At 35.1% G+C, this 18,214-nt stretch overlaps 1 protein-coding gene across 2 annotated transcripts; it reads right to left on the reverse strand.

The window, feature by feature from the left end:
• Positions 1-52: 52 nt before the first annotated feature.
• On the reverse strand, positions 53-18,040 carry RO60 (Ro60, Y RNA binding protein). Of its 2 annotated transcripts, XM_072867778.1 has the most exons (10): positions 17,901-18,040; positions 12,393-12,992; positions 11,800-12,020; positions 11,405-11,551; positions 9,815-9,952; positions 9,286-9,402; positions 8,433-8,546; positions 7,809-7,955; positions 6,414-6,492; positions 53-6,331 (listed from the first exon to the last, which is right to left on the reverse strand). In XM_072867778.1, the coding sequence occupies exons 2-10, from the start codon at positions 12,970-12,972 to the stop codon at positions 6,210-6,212; spliced, it is 1,665 nt and encodes a 554-aa protein (XP_072723879.1). In that variant the 5' UTR covers positions 12,973-12,992; positions 17,901-18,040; the 3' UTR covers positions 53-6,209. The 2 variants fall into 2 exon arrangements, 1 of the variants encoding a protein (XP_072723879.1); XR_012043425.1 differs by lacking the exon at positions 53-6,331 and having other exon boundaries at positions 8,440-8,546.
• Between the last annotated feature and the right edge of the window lie 174 nt (positions 18,041-18,214).

Here is an 18,214-nt window from a genome sequence, read left to right on the forward strand (position 1 = left end):
AAGGACACACTCATCAAGGTAAACACACACAAATGTGCATCTCTCCCTAAATTTGTACTTAATAAAGCAATTTATTTTGCATATACAGTGGTAACCGAGTATTCTTTTTCTCTGTGTAGAATTCTTAGGCCAGTTATGTTTTCTTAGAAGATTAACAATAATTTTGCACCTGAAAGCTCATAAATCCATCATGTAAAAAAAATAATAATAGTATGCAAAGGAATTTTTCAAAGACCTTTTCATTTTGTTCCCTGTTTAAAAAACAAAAAAAAAGTCCCAAAACAGTAGTCTAAAATAACCCTTTGAGTTCTAAGTTTAAGAAAGCCCAGGGCATTGTCACTTAAGGCAATATTCTAGTCTAACTGTCGAGAAAACATGCTGTATGCCTGCACATCCAAGTGAGTGCCCATTTATTAAAGAAGGTATGTCTTAAGGCACTCAAAGGGTTAATTATGTTTCTTTTTAACCATCCAAGGTTAAGGCTCCCCATCCAAATAGTTTCTCATTAATTTTTTTATATTTCATAGAAAGTAGCAGCAAGACAGTGCCTTCATTATCGGATGGCACAAAGCCATGTTATGTTTAAGTTATTTAAACATGATATGGCAGTTAAAATGTGGTTCTACTCTAGAAAAAAAAAAAGGGGAGGGACCCAAAAATAGTAATTAAAAATTTCCATATTTTTTGCTTAGCATTGTCTCCAGGACAAAGCTGTTTATCTTAAAATAATGCTTGCCCTGTGATCTGAGTGTTAAAAATTATCCACTAAAAGATTCTGTACTTACACTTAAGACATACCTGCTCATCCAGCTTAAATACCGTGCTCCTAAGAAGCACGAGAAGCTGGAAACAAACATCAAGTTATTTAACTAAGCAGATAGAGCTGTGAATGCGCCTATCTGTTTGCCTCATACAGAATTATTTTTAAAGAGTAGAACTGCACTTTTATAGGAGAATGTAATAGAAAAGACATTTTATTTGTAACTAGTTGTGCTTAACTCTAAGAAGCTGGTAGCATTAGGAAAACAGCTATTTATATTCATTATTTGTTAATGAAGCATTTGTAAAAGTTCTCAACATACCACATATATATATATGCAAATATATATATATTTAAACTCAAATTCAGAATGCAGAAATAACTAAAGAAACCATGCTTTACAGTATCAAAATTATAAATCCAAATGTAAGCACACATATTTAAAGACACCATACCTTCTGCTGAAATTAGCTAATATTAAATCTTAGCTTTCAGAGCAGTACATACATAATACACTGTCCTAGTGTTTTACCTTTCCCCCATAGCTCTTACTCAGCAATGTTGTACACTATACTGTATCATGGTAAGATGAAATCTCTACCATTTCAGCAATAAAGTCATTAAAACAGCTTACTTAACAGCATATTTTTCCACTGTGAACCACTGCAAATAGCAAAATAAACCTATAAACTGATGAAATGCTTAAAAAAAAAGATTAAAAGTGCAAGCAAGACAAACAATTCTTTGCTTAAGTTTACTTCTACATCCTATTCTTTGAAGATTTTCTCTAATCAATACTGTAAAGAAGCTGCCCATTTATCCAGAATATTAATTTAAATGTTTCCCTAATTCTGCATGTAACAGCAGCTTGATTATATTTAACAGAATGGTTAAGCTCCAACCCACTGAACTAATTCTAGGAAAAAGCTTTAAATTTGAAAAGCTAATTTTAAGCAGTTACTTTATAAAAATAAAACCATTCACAGGCAGGTGTTGGATTTTTGTGAATAAGCAAACTATATGTTTGTCACTGATCTTTACACAAAGTTTTACCAAAAATCTGATAGATACATTAAATTAAATGTTTTATAAGAGATTTATATAATCAAAGGAAAGAAAAAAATTATCCAGTTTTAAAAAATTAAGATAAATACTGTGACCTCAGTTCTGGTATAAATTATTTAGCTAAGCTAGCACGCTCAATGACAGCAAGAAGGCAGAAGAAGAACAGAGGCAAAAAAAAAGGAATGGATGAGAGCTTGTACATTAAAAGAGATTCAAGTATAGGCCTGAGGTGACAAGGACATAGGAAAGGAGAAAAAAGCCAGCATTAACAGAGAAAAGGAAGGGCAAAACAAAAAGGTAATACAAGAAACAAAGTAAATGGGACCAATACTAATGCTTCTGGTACAGTGGCTATGAGTTAGGTACATAATTAAGCAGCACAGCATTTTGCAATGGAGAAAAGTATTTTCCTAGTGTTTTTACAGATAGAGCTGTTATTAAAATACATTTCCAAAATTGCTGGTGTATTTTTTAAGCCAATAATATATACTTCGTTGAATAGCCTTTTAAAGCTATACCCATTTATGGGCCCCAATTAAACAACAACTATGAAAAAGAAAAACACAACCCTGCTAATGCTTTATGTTTAACAAAGAGGTTTAACAGTACTTTTAAGCGGCAAGATATTTTACGGCCAGTTATTAGTGGCCCTCACATAGTGGCACTTAGACTGGCCCTGCTGACTTCAGATCTACACCTACTTTTAGACTTCTCTTTTTTAAACCCATAGGATCATAAGTAAAGACCCCATATTTTGCCTGTAATCTAATTCTACAAGCATCCCAAACTCTCCTCCTCCTTGCTACAAGTCTAAAATTCCTGACACGAAATTCTATTTCTTGGCAAAATTATTACTTTATTGTTTTTATTCAATTTATTACACAATGCTGATGTATGCATTGCATGACTTCTAAGAAATCTTAGGTGCCTTCTGCCATCTCCACATTCTTGATTGTACCCCTTCCATGAAGAAACCTGACCTTTGATGTTCCTTCGTTACTGCCCTTCATTACAGAGGAATGTTTTACCTCTGCTGTGCTTCCAACCATTACATACTTTTCTTCTTTCTTAAAGCTAAAGTGCCTGAACATTATAGTCTTAGACATAATAGTCTAATACTTAAGAATTGTTAAGGGGGTCACAAGTGAAATGGCAGTCAAACAAAGCCTATTGATTCTGTTAGATATCAGGAAACCTGCATTCACTCAGTCTACAGTTGCACTCTGCATTGAGAGGTTCTTTTTAATTAATGTTTTGAATAAAATTAGCTATCTTTAAACTTGTCCCTGTTCAATTTTTACTGGTAAACTGCAGTGCACAATTACAGCCTCATTTTTGTTTTGTTAGTAGAAGTGTTCCTCCAATGTAAATAATATTAACTTGAAAGAGTCAAGTGTCTCCTCTTTGGTGAAAGGGTAGGTTATTTATCATATACTGAACTGATGCTTAAGCTTAGCAACTTTGTTTTAGCTCACTTATTTATTTTTTAAAAAACATTACAGTAATTATTGCCTCTTTACATGTCCAGATATCGTTTTGGAAATTATCAGTTTAATAACTGAAGACTAAAATCAGGACAAATTTATGCTATGGCAAATGAGTCATGCTGTCCCCTAAAATTCAGTACATGGACAGATAAAAAAGATCCAGTCTATGGAAAAGGAATATGCAGCATCATTCTTCTATGCCCCTTGCTGTAAGATAATAACAAAACCAGACAGAAAGCGGTAGAAACAAAGGTCAACACTATAAAGTTTCAGCTGTCAGCATTTACTTCAGTTTCCCCTCTCTGTGAAAATCTTAAAGGAGGAGCAGATGACAACATGATCTCATTGGTGTTAGTCTTACATCAGATAAGCAAACCACTTAGAATATTCTATTTCTAACAAGATTTTTTAGTACAGAGATACGGTAAATATTTAGGAGCATATTATGTACTCCAGCATGGATGACTATCTTCAACATGGTGCATAGCTATCCAGTGTCAACAGATACAGGGAGCGACATTTTCTATAAGTTCTACTGAAAAGTTCATCTTCACTTACACTCTAGTTCAAGGAATTGTATTTTAAACTGGACTGCTTTCAAAGATGCAACACTACTATAACTGTTTATTCGATCTGTTCGTAACTAGTCTAACCTTTTACTTGCAGTAAATTTATGCACCTAACTGCACAAAGTTACCTGAAATACCTGTTTAAGTTTTCTTTTTATACTTAGTCCAAAATATTTCCTATTACTTCACAAATACTACTCCAAGTAAGAAAAAGTACTTGCAAAAGATACTTATCTATCAGTTATTTTCAACATCTCTAGCTTAGAAGGAAACACCTAATCAGATGTTTGACTATCATGTAATTTAAAACACACTACTACCAAAAACAACCCCAAAACATCAGTGCATTTACTTGAAATAATTATTAACATGTATTGAGCAAATGAGTTTACTTCCCATATTCATGGTGTTTATTTAGAAAGGAGACTAAAAGTAAGAAATTTTTCACAAGAAATGGCTAATTTTCTTTTTCAAACTCAAAGTGCTATGTCTCAGCTTTTGTAGGAACACTTGTTTTTCCGGATGTCACCTGACAAGCTGGTGGCAGTCCTGTATTCTTCAAGCATTCTATCAGAGCTGTATCGCGAGAGCAGTGATAATTCAGAAGTAACGACATTCATGTCCACTGAAAGGTAACATTCCTACCATCAGTTCTTTAAACCATGGTTTTAATGTCAGAAAAGGCTTCCCTCACTCTTTTGATTTATTCATTAAGGTAGAGTGTAAGTATGTAGCAGAATACCTTCCATAACATGTAACCTCACATTTTAGCACCAAAAGAGATATCCATCCTACAGAATGCGAGGTTTGATTTTATAATCAATACGTATGAGGCATAATGAAAAGTGTTACAAGTACCAAAATTATAATATGAACTTGAATTTTACATTTAAAAGCTTGGGTTTTAGGCAGAAAAATATGATCTTACATGTCATTTACCACAACTGGGTTATTTTTATAAATCATAATTATATTCAAATTAACATCAAAATTACTGTTTAAAACAGCCAGAATTAGCATAAGAGGCTGACATATATATGTCTTAGGGGAAGTTGTAAAAGCATCACTAAAAAAAAAAACACCTTTCTCATCTTCTAAGATTGTGATCTACTAAAGAGATCTTTTAACTTCCCCCTATACACACATACACAAAAACACACACACACAGAATTAAATACATATACACACGAATTGCTATCAATTCCTGTTCCAAAGTGATAAGGTATTCACTAGCTTTCTCCTTAGTTGCTCACACTCTTACTATCAGACCAAAAAAAAAAAAAAAAAAAAAAATCCAGTTTCAATCACTTCCTAAACAAGATTTTGAGACTATGAAGGAGGCAACTGTACATTTCATAAAAGTTTTTAAGAATTGGTCACTATAAACTGGAGGTAGTTTTGAAAAATGTTAGCTTGAATTAGTTTACTAAATCAGAAGTAACGTTAATCTACAAAGAGATTTTAAAAAATGAAATACTCTCCTGTTAGGAAGATTGTTTCTGTATCATTAAATACATTCTTTTGAAGAAAATGTAGCTTTTTGTTTCTGGTTGTTACCACTCAGCTTTCAAGAGCAGGCCAAGACACATGCACTTGTTGATCTTCCTCACTCAAAGTGTGCTGATGCTTCCTGAAGTTTTAACATGGACTGAATGTGGCTTCCCAGCCATTTCCAAGGTCTTTTTCCACTAAAAACAGTTTTTAGAACTTCCTTTAAAGTGTAATAATTCTAAAATAGTGCTTCTGAAACTGCATTGTACAGAAACTGCCCCTCAATTTATCTAAAGAGAATTACACTTTACTCCTGAAAACCCAGACCATAATCTAGATAGAAAAAATTAGCATGAGCTCTTCCACGTTCAGTTTTATCAGTATAAAATTTCACTGCGTAACTTTTATACTGCATCACAGTCACATGGTCTCATACATGCCAGAAAATACTTTTGTAGATTTGAAATGTAACAATGGAAACTGTTGAACCTTAGTAATTTGTTTAAAATACAAAGATTTTTAAAAGCCCAAAGAAAAATCCCTCTCAACGAAGTTGCTATTAAACTGACATTATTAAAAATACTAAACCCACTTTTTTTTCCTGCCCCATCCTAAAAGTAATTCATCAATTTATTCTTGCAAACAAGCATTCCACAGCAATGGGGAAAGGGAAAAATTAAAAATCTCTCAGTATTTATAACCTATTACAAATGAAATTAAATTATGTATTGTGTAACCCTGTAGCTACTTTTAGCAAACTTCCCACTGTTGTTTTAAATTGTGTGCAACAGGAAAAAAGAGAAAAGAGATTTCTCATCTGCTTTTCTTGTTTTCCCTTCACAAAAAGGTAACATTCTGATATGTATATAATGTGTCATATTCTAATAAAGTATATTTGGCTGGGAGTTCCCAGGGTGAAGTCTGTTGCCAGCAATGGACCCACTGGGAAGAGCAGAAGCCTAGAAAATTAAATCAAATCCAAAGTGAAGTTTCGAATAACATCCAAAGCTCCTGTATCAAAGCCACATATATCCAACATGCCTCTGTCATCTGGATCTGCGATTGTAAAACCATTTGAGGTCATTCCACAAACAATCAATTTCGCAGGAATACCCATTTTCTAGAGGAAGGGAAAAAAAAATAATCAGAATACACATATACGGTAACTTAAACATGCCAGAGGGCCAAATCTTGCTATCTTGCTTGCATAAACCACTGTTTGAATAGACATACTGACAGAAACTAGATATGCCATAATCAGAATTGCAGACTGCCCATTAACATTGTACTTAACCTGCAGTAGATATATTTAAATAAATGGAAATAACTACAATGAGGTACAACTTCAGGGTAGAACAACTTTCCTGCAATACTAAGATTCACAGATTATTTCAAATGCAAACATTGCATTTGCTATTCTGCAGTTCATTCTGAGAGGAAACTTTCAATAACAATTATCAAATCATCTAATAGGAGTCAAAGAGTGTGTTTTTGTCTAAGGTAAGGATTTCCAAATGTTGGTTGAACATGCAGCACCACAAACAATACAACAACTGTGGCCTGGATAATTCTGCTAAATGAGCTGAATTTGCAGGTTAGTAACCTGTAAGGTAAAGCAAAGCAAATGGCGTGGAGGCCAGAGTACAGGAACTCTTTGTTTAAAGAACAAATTTAGGAATGGGAGCTAATCTCAACTAAGAAAACTAAAACACAGTGGGCAACTTAAAGATTTTTGGTATTAATTTCAACTGGGTGGACATGATATGAAGATTAATGTCCATAGATACATGCTTGCCAAAAAGTATTTTTGTAGTTTAAAAAATAGTCCCTTTAAAGCATAAAAGATTGTTTGCTGATTAAATAAGACTTTCTAATAGCAATGTGCTTGGAGAAGGTATTTTTCTTAGTTCTATTTTAAAATTATGAAGCCGCACAGCTTAGAGTAGCCCTTTTAAAACATAATGAGCTTTCTTCACAAGATACTATCACCTCATCCTATTGACACCTTCCCTACAGGCTTATCTTCATTACTTCATTTAAACTTTGTGGTATCTACTGCAGACATCAAAGTTAAATTTAATTCTGTGAGCTGAATTTCATTCTCTAAGAACTATAAAAAACTTATTCAATCAATTATATATAGAATGCAGAAATTCATGTATTCCCTGAATACCAAAAAAATTTTCACTGATATTGCAGTACACCGAGCAGGGTAGAATAATTACAAATCCTTTTAGCAATTCAGTGGTTTTAAATATGTGCAATTAGTGCAATAGGTGTACTAATGCTGCCTAACTGCAGAATATATCAGTTTTTAACAATATATAATTACTTACTGAAAAAAGCCACAACTAGTTCAGTCTCTAAAACATTTTTAGAACTGGTATTTATTTTGTATTGTATTCATCAATTATAAACAGTCAGAAGCATATTTACCTCTCTGTACTCTCTAAGAGCTGTTGCAGGATGAGTATTTCCAGCAAAAGTCTCGTTATCAGTAAATACAATGAAGACATCAGCAGCTGTCTGGGTTTTTTGAGCCCATATCATTGGAAGGGAACAATCAGTGGTACCCATTGGAATCTTAAAAGAAAAAAACAAACAACCATGGAACACATTAATACAGAAATTAGTAAACCATGGAAAAATTACTTTTTATGTAAGCTTCATGTTTTATCACACACAGAGGCTTCTTTGTTAAACAACAGTTCACTTACTCATTTCATTTCAGTTTTGTCCAGGGTTTTTTTTGTTTGATTTTTAAAATATTCTTTTCAAACCAACTCATAGTGACCCAACACTGACATTCTAAATTGCCATGTTTAATATCTGGCAGTTGAAATAATGACATTTGCTGAACTTTCTCTAAATAAAAGGGAGAAAAAAAATCCAGTGTTTTACTATACAGATACGGACTAAACACATACTAGAATTGATTACAAAGAAAATACAATGTAACTGCTGAGACTTCTACACTCTGACGTTAGCAACAGCTATTTGCTAATTTTGTTTGGGTTTTTGTTGTTGTTGGTTTTGTTTGTTTGTTTGTTTTTTACATACTTCATACATTTTCACTAATACTTGAGGTAACGTCATCTCAGCCGTCACTGGGCAAGGGACCATTTCATGTGAAAAGGCAACAATATGGAAATCCTTCTCAGTACGTGCTACAACCTGAGAAAGAGGAAGACAAAAATAATTTAGTTATATTATTCAGAATTTTTAATGTCTCAATCAAGGCATTCCCTACCAAACACATAACATGACATATCCTTTTGTATTTAAGTCACCATGGCTCCTCATATGCGCTAACGCTTCACTCTACACTTTAAATATTCTGTAATATTACTGCAAATAAACAATGCAAAAATCAGAGCTGAAGAACTACTCTAATTACTATAACTAAAGATACTTCATATTTCTTCTCTTCTCTCTGGCATAAAACACTAAACATTTTTAAACATCAACAGAAGTTCGACTCCTCTAGAATATAAATACACAAAAAGCTTTAGAGTATCAAATTGAGGGGAAAGTGATTGTGCTACAAAGGCCATGTTGATAACTCAAATGCACACAAGAATTATCCCAAAATATCTTAATCCAATCTTTATTATTCTATGAAAGCTTCTGAAAAAAATTAGAATCTATTTTCAGCTAAGGTAAGTGAAAAAGCAGCCTTGACCATTTTGATTTATACTGGAAACCAGCTTCTTCAAATTGATCTTCCTGAATTTGGTTGCCAATAGCTTTAAGCATCTGGTCTACCAGTGCAGCACAAGGTCACATCTTCTGTACCCAAAAAATACTATATATAATTTTCCTTCTGATTTCTAACCAGCTTTAGAGCACCTTTGTATCAAAAGAGCAGCTCAAGCTGCAAATAGTTATAAATAAAAGAAGTTTAATGCCTCACCATACACATTGCTGCTGCAACTGTGCTAGCACTGAGCACGCTGCCCAAAACTTTTTGTGTCATTGATGCACTGACATCAACTGCAAGTAAGAAGCGTTTTCCTGTTGGTTCAACTGTCTAAAAGGAAAAAAGAAAAAAAAAGAAAATAGGTTTATTTATTTATTAATTTCTTCTTCCTTCTTATGCTTTCAACCCTAGAAGTGGGGATTTTTTTTATTCTTTCTGGGGTAACATTAGGACAATAACGTTGCCAAAAGCTGAATATATCATCAAATTTTGATTCTTTGTTTAATAAAATCCCAATTCCTATGATTTTTGTTATAAAGTTTAAAAACTTTATTGTTAAAAATTTGTAAATTGTAAAAAAATTTATTGTAAAATAAATTTTATTGTAAAAAATTTTTTGTAAAAAAATTTTATTGTAAAAAAAAAATTGTTATCCACCTGACAAACTTTTCTTGATCATTTTATAAGCTTTCAAAAAACAGAGAATTCTTAAAAAGCTTAACAAATTGAAGAACGATATTACCTTGAAAGTTTTGTAAAACGAGGCATCTAAAGCTTCTAAAATATCTTCATCAGGACGCCACCAAAGCTTCCCTCTGCTTCCATGTCCAGCTTTATAGGTTTCTAATGCAACCAAAATATGGAATGGATGTATTCTACCCTACAGGCAAAAGAAATCAACAGTAAGTTTTTGAAAATCTGAACTCCTTAAAAAAAAAAAAAAAAAAAAAAAGTAACAAATAATACTAAAAATAAGATCCTACTACAAAAATCTCTGGTTTAGGTATTGTTACTTTAAATTTGTTAAATTTAAAGAGTTCATGCAGTCTTTACACAGCTGTTTTATGAACTGATACTTGCCAGTTACTGGTAATGGACCTCATTCCCTTTCCAGACTCCTCCAATGAATTCCAAATATTATCTTATGACATCACCAGAATTTTGGTGAAATTTCACAGCTCTATCTATGATTGTCCAGTGCTATTTTCTATCATAGGCTTACAGTAAGAGAAAGTTCCTGTCCTGCTGAGGGGAAAGGAGTTGAGCTAGGAAAAGAACAAACTTAAAACTAGTTTTGATTCAGATACAGTAAAACTGGACAAAGAAACTATTTTCAGAATACAGCATTCATTTTCCTCTTACTATAAGAAGACAGTCCAAACATTTTCTTTTTTTTTTTTTTTCTTTCCCTACATAAACCAAATCAGTGGCTGCCACATGCTAAGTATTCTAAACCACATCTTTGCTTTACTGATTTATCAACATTTTGTTATCTTTTTCCTCAAGGGGAGTTTCAGTCATTAATCACTACCAGCAGCAAACCTTAGCAAATCTGAATGCCTGTCCATTGTCTTTCTTCCATCAAGGTATTATGCCACCATCTGTGCTCTCCCTTCTCCAGTGCCTCAGTAACTACGTATGATTAAAGAAGAAACCAGAGAAAGGGAAGAGCAGTGGGAGGGGAAAAAAAGGACCTACTGTTGTTCTTCTCAATTCAACTATGGTCTGGAAGAAGTTAAGTGTCCCGATTTTAATCTCCCCAACTCACAGAACTATTAGAAAAAGCCACTTGTCTTCTCTATCTCCCATTAAATTCCTGAAAATTTGGTTCTCCCTTTTGGGAACCCTCTTTTCCCTTTTATTTTCTTACCTCCTTGATGGATAGTAAAGCAATCTGAAAGGAGGAAGTCTCCTTGTTCCAGCTGCTTATGCTAGTTTTTTCATTCACTTCCTAGGATCCTACACAAGTGACTTCCACTCACTTTTTAAGCTTATATTGCTGATTCTAAATTACAAGACTCAGAAGTGATGGATGAACCCAACAGACAAAGTTTGCCACAGCCCTAATTTAAGAAAAGATCCTAGCTGTCAATATACTTAATTTGTAGAAAAGTTTCATAAATAGGGGGGGGGGGGAATCAAATGAGAAATGATAAATAGAAATTTTAATATAAAGGTGCAGGTATTCCACCGCAGTTTTTTAAAAGAATAAACTACACATTTCCTTCAAAGAACATCCCTTTTATTTTGTAAAGAGGTTGCCTGAAGAAATAAGGTTTAGGAAGAGATTAAAAACCACAAAGGCTGGCACCAATTATGAAAAAGTTCTTACCTTTGTTAGCAGCTTCTCATTTCTCAGTCTTTCACATACTATTGCCACTTCTGAACCTCGTGGTTCAAGCACTGAATTTGCTGTCAGCTTTCCTAAATTTCTCAACAATACAGAAATGGACATCTCCTTCAGCAATGCCTTCCAAACCTATGATCAAAGAAAGATAAGGGAAAAAAAAGATGAGATCCCCAAACCACAAGAACTGACAACTGCACATTAAATAAGTGTATTTTAAAATAAGTGTACAAGTTATATGAAGATCTTCATTATTTTAAATTAGCTACTTGGGTAAATAACTTGAAAAACAGCATAAGGGCTATTTTTTATGGAAATCTAGACTTAAGACTGAAAAGTGTTACTCTAAAGAGAATACAAAGCTGATGAAATTCACCTACCTCTTTAGATTTCAGATGGTTTGTCAGGAGATGCTCTCTAGCTAGACCATATTCCTCTATTAAATAAGTAACTTCCAATTCATCTTTTGTGCGTTTTACTTTCTCCACAGCCTCCAGATACTTTAAGAGTTTTTCCGTCTCAGCAGAAACTGCTTTGTCTTTGTAAGCCTCTTGGACATCTTTCCACCCTTTGGTAATATATTTAGTGACTATAGCAATTCCTATTGAAAAGAAAGATATTTTCCAAGCAGGATTACCATCTTTATACTGGCATTTATCATTCTAGTAAGCAAATGAGTTAGCAGGTTTCATTCTCAGACCTGCCAACCAGCTATAAAAAAGGTCAGCCACACACAACTTAGAGCAGTAGTTTTAATTACTGTATTATTATCCTTAGAAGTAAGCAGCCTAATGTATTTGAAACCAACAGATCTTCCCAAATAACGAAAAAGTGTTATTTTAAAGTGCAATTTACAGGATACCATCACTAAGAAATCATCAGTCTACAATGGTACGTGGGTTTCCAAAATAGTTCCACAGTAAATATAAAAGGTTTAAAACACAGTACGTTCAGGTAAATAAAAATGTATTACCTTCATTGGCAGGTTTTAGGTGGGACAACCTCAGAAGATCTTTATGAGACCAACCACTTCTTTGTTTATATTTTGTAACTGCTAGAGCAACAGCCATGCCATTCTTTCCATTGTACCAATCTGCAACAGCTTTCCTCAGTGCACGGCCCCACATGCCACATTTCATGCCCTCCTTCAGATCTTTTTTAAATTGGATGAAAGTAAAGAGATGGGTTGGTATGCAACACACCTCAGGAACAGCTTTAAATGCTGCTTGTTTCGTTTTTGCATCAGAACACTGAGAGCAAATGGCAAGAGCAAAAAGCAGGGGCTCCTGTTTTGCTGCTCTGCCTTCTTTACTAAATGTCTTTATTTCTTGAACAACTTCACAACCTCTACCCTCTTCAATCAGTCTTATTAAAGCTTCTGCATTTTCAAAGCCCAGCTTCTGCTCCTTGATGTAGTAAGTACCACCTTCTGAACCAAAACACAAGAAACGTTGCAGTCGATTCATATCGGTGACATGCCACACATAACCACTTTCAGAGTTCGGCACCTGCTTTTCACTCAGGAGTTGCACTTGGTTTTCCTCGTCCTCCATTGTTTACACTTCCAAGAGGTCTGTTGAAAGAATAATAAAGTTTATTAAGAACTATCGTGAAAACCTGACGACTCTACTATCACTTCTTAGCAAAGTAAACATATCTTATCTATACACTTGTAATATTTCCTTCATAAATTTAATGAGTATACTCTAAGTGTGCAATAATACATATCAGTTAGGGGAAAAGAAACAAAAAAATCTCCGAGTTATAATGGTGACAAATTTATTTCCTTAAAACCACCTTAGAAACTACTTAACCCCAATAAGTGGCACACAGAAAACATGGCTGGTATTACACCCTTTTGCCACTAATATATTACACCACTTTCTTAGGTAGATTTTTGAATTGCATAATAAATTGCTCAAAACTCAGATCTTGCCCTACTCTATTTTGCTGAAGAACTGGTAATACTGACCAACTGAAGAAACATGATACTAAAATAAAGAACTAAAATACAGAAAAACTGTTCAGTCAGAAGAGTTTGTGACAGTTTAAATATGGTGGGTTTCAGTGAGGCTTAGACAACAGCTTTTTAACAACTGACAGTAGCTCAAGAAAAAATTATCTTTATTGCAGACTCAAATAGTCTGCTGTTTCAAGTGAGATCCAAGAAAAAACACAGACATAATAACAAATTCTGCACTGCTTTACGTTTGAGGTTAAGAAGCAAAAAACACCACAAAAATTCACAATCTTTCAGGTCTTTATATTTATACACTCTTGAGTTGCAAGAGAGTTCAGCTGTAATATTTGTAGGCAACAACACTGCTCTTACTTGGAGAACATCTAGCATGGTAAAATTCAAGCCATAACATTTAAACTGAAATAAATGCAGGTGAAATGAAATCAGCAGGCTAAAGGGAAGAAAATTAATCATCATCACTATCTCCAAAACAGTAATATGACAACAATAAATTTCATTTTCTCAGTTCTCACTAAACAATAAAAAGACACTAAGTAGCACCAAGAGGTCCTATTAAAAAAAAAAAAAGACCAATAATCGACTCCAGCAAACTGCATCTAGATTATCAGTTTGATCAAAGTTTGATCACCTGATCAAACTGCATCTTCAAATATGCACACACAAATGACATTTCAAATAAATCCACTTAACAATTTTTAAGTATTTCAGATATCTACTTTTAACATGCTTGTTCGGATACTGAATATAAAAGCCATTTTGCTTCATTTACCAGGATAAGCTAGCACAAATAAATGTCACTACTGTAGACAGAGGGTTTTTTTCCCCAGTTTAGGTAACACACTGATTTACAAACAAGTTCCCTGCTTTCTCTTTGACACAGAATATTCCTTTCTCTGCAAGCAACTAGAAATGTACCCTTCCTCCATTCTTGCCTATCTGCAGTGATGTGCTGTCTGCACCCAGAATTAAATGATAAATAATCATCAGTGCTCCCATTATATGCTGCTAAAATCATAAAAATAGAAGCCATATGCTGATGCCTGCTTTGAAAATGCAGGTTTCAGTTAAAAATTAACTAAGAAATATCTTTCACTGTATTATTCAGAGCACCAGTGCTCAGCTATTTTTCTTAGTGCTTAAACATTCTAACCATGTTCCTGCCAAACCAATTTAAATACACATCATGGCTGAGCCGACTTTTTCACTGACATCTGAAGCATGCAAATACACTGAGAACAACAAGGGTGGTATTTGCAATGCATGAATACCGTATCAGTATGTTTTAATGTCTAAAAACATTTTATTTCAATATATTTCAATTAGCTGGTTTCATTAAACAGTAGGCAATGTTTCATAATAAACATACAAAACCCAAACAAAAAATCCTGAAATCACAGTCAGCATCCATTAGTTTATTTATCAGAAAAAAATGGTATGTGGAAAGGTACTGAGCAGCACCATTATCTTGAAGCAAAAATAACAATGGGAAGCATAAAGGATCATGCATGAATAACGAGATCTCCATATATATGAAATCTTGAGAATAATTTCTTGTTGCATCTTTCATACCCCTGGTGTAATAAATATTACTACATTAAAATGAGACTAATGGGAAAACTCTTTTCAGTCACCTATGGATTACCAAGATTTAAACTGAACTGGAAGGACCATGCCTTTGGTTAAACAAAACATTTATCATCTCACTTTGCTGACTATATTAAGAAATACCAGCACTACTCTGAATATTTTAGAGTTTTTTCCTACATTTTTTCATTTGCACAGGTTCTATCTGATATGTCCATTTTATTTTAATTCTCACTTGGAGAGCCTCACTTGTCCTCACACACTTAGTTTTATAGCCACTAATACAAATTAGCTACCATTGTCATCACCACCCTGAGAATAGAAACAAAACCTAAATGAAATAATTATAACATTTCTAAAATTACAAATAATATTTAGCTGGTTTGAAATCCAGATTTATTTACAAAATACTGTAACACAAGATCAGTATTTCCATCAAAGGTATCAACCTGAAAGGCAAACAATTCACTACTTCATTGTTACGTGTCAATATGAGGTGTGATGTTAATTGTATTGTATTAAAGAAATTTAGAGCTAACCATCAGAGAAAAAAATTCTCCTGCTGCACTTCTCTTACACCATATAACAAACCTGTTACACACATTAATAATGAATAATTTTTATGTTTACTTTTGTATGGACTAGGCTTTTGTATGGACTCATAGCACTGAAAAGAGGTATGTGCTAGCATCCGCAGGCTTCTGACACAAACCCATATTTTAAAAGACAGTTGCAAATGTATGCTTCTAGTTTTTCTGAAGCTACTTCTAGTTTTTCTGAAGCTTAGCTCTTTAATTTGCCTTCTTAGGAATATACTGTGAGCTACAAGAACAGATGCTGTTACAATTTCTACCTTTTGTAAAGCTTCATTTTCACTCAGCCCTCAAAGCCGTCTTCTCAGAGGGAACATAGTATTTCACAATGGAATGAATTACCTGCAGTACTTATCCCATTAAAAATGCCTACAACATTTGTCTTCTGAAACCTGTAATAAAATTAATGCCTTCTGATAAGCAACCTAGGATACAAAACAGACTTATCTCAAATGGCTTATTGCTGCCTCAGGGATTTAAAAAGAGCTTCAAACCAACACCATCTTTTGGATCCTAATACGAATTGTAAATTCTTTAAAACAAATTTATATTTTAAAAATTACCCTTGAAATCTGCAATAGCTGATGCAAACCAGTAATTTCACTACTAAACAGCCACACTAGAAGTATCAAATTTAAACTTTGCCAGGATCTACTGGAAAAGCACTTATTCAGTGTCGAACTATTTAAGTCATGTTGGCCATTTCTAACTCCTGTTTTACATTTCAACCTCACAAGTTCCCAAAGCTATTCCCTCCCTCTAACCAGTCCCTCTCCTCTGCCCAGACCTCAAGCTTATTTTCTCCTTTAATGCCTGTACAACACAGACGGATAAATGCAAATACACACTTAACGTATGCTCTAACCCTACTCTTCATCTGCTGAGCTGCAGCAGTGAACTTGAATTTCAAACACTCATGGAGGATTCATCAATGATATTCTGGCTCCATCAGCATTTCCAATTTCTGAGCTACTTTAATGCAAACAGCAATGTGAAAAGCCTTGAAAGTCACAGACTACATACTTTATAATGAAAATTGCTGAACTAAAATTCATGATTGCTCACTATTATTAATGAAAGAGAAAAAACACTAAGGGAAATTTTTTTATAATCCAAACACCGTATAAATTAATCTATAAATAAAAGATGTCTTTGACTGGTCTGAAACAGCCTATACAGCACTTACATCTTGACTGGTGAGTCAATATCTTTATGTTGCTGTACCATAACGTGACTGAGTTTTATAAGTTAACCTCTGTTATTTTCTATGACTTTTACAATTCACCCCTAGTTTTCCTAAGAAATAAAATGTCTCACAGTACAAGTTTCAGGTACATATGAAAAAAAAATACAAAAAGCACAAAGCTGTAATAGAGCTATGGGTTCTAACTTAATTTCTTAAATGTAACTATGTTAACAATGATGAATCAAACTTTGTAGTGAAAACATATGGAATTAAACTTTGACCAAGTCAGATGTTTTATGAAAAAAATGCATTGACATTTTAAAGACAACACTTCAAATTGTGTTCAAATACTTCAAAACCATATACACTTAATTCTATAATAAACTGCATTCTCCCACTCTGCTCTCAAAATTTGGTATAAGCATTAAACTGAAGACTATAAATAATATCTTCTAGTTTATTGAGCAGAGAGGCTATAACCATCACACTGAGCTATGGTTGTAAAAAACACACCTGCACTACAGCAGAGCTCTGACAGCAACATAAGTCCTCATACTTCAGGAAATAAGCATCTCTGTGTAAAGAGGAATGCTAGAAGAACATTTCCCAAATCACAAATGGCATGATCACCATGATCATGGTTGACAGTAGAGGAGATACCAGACTATGTGAACCACATACTTGCTAAAAAAATTCTACTACAGAATTTGCTTAAAAGTCTATTTGCTTAAAAAAATTATTGACTGGAGAGAAAACGTATCTTAGCTGATGTAGAACCAAATTACGAGGAAAGAGCATCTAAAGTTGATACCCGAAAACCTGTGACTTTAGCTGTCAATTTCTATAAAGATGATAAATACAAGTGACGGCGAAGCAGAAGAGTAACCCCAAAGGACACGCCCTTTAATCTCCTCACGGGGCTTCCAACGCCCAGGTGCCAAGCAGGAGGTGGCCATCTACGGAGATGGCCTCGCCGAATTCCTTCAACATCCGTGCCAACCCCGCCGGAGAGGCCGCCCGCTCCTCGCCGGGGCTGACACAGAGGGGGAGCCCACACCCGCGCCGCGCCACGGGCTACCCGGCCGGGGCCAGCCCGCTCCCCCCGCCCTCAGCGCTCCCCCGGGAGGCGCCACTTGCCTGCGAGGCCGCGGCCTGGGAGGGGCCGCGGGGCAGGGCCTGCCCGGGCCAGCGCAGCCTCCGACGCCGAGCAGCGGCACAGCCCCAGGGAGCTGCGGCGGCTGCCGGGCCGCCGGGCGATGAGGAGGGGAGGGCACCCGGGACGGCGGGCGGTGGCGCAGCCGGCTCCGGGCACGGGGAGCAGACAAGGCGCGTCCCGCTCCGGCCACCGGAGGCTCCGCGTCTCCCGCAGCCCAGCCCCGCCCCGCCGGCGCCCTGACAGCATCCCCGGGACCCGGATGGGGCCGCGCCCACCGCCCCCCGCGGCCGCACCC

The sequence above is a fragment of the Ciconia boyciana genome, chromosome 7 (assembly GCF_034638445.1).
Source record: "Ciconia boyciana chromosome 7, ASM3463844v1, whole genome shotgun sequence".
NCBI classification, from domain to species: Eukaryota; Metazoa; Chordata; class Aves; order Ciconiiformes; family Ciconiidae; genus Ciconia; species Ciconia boyciana.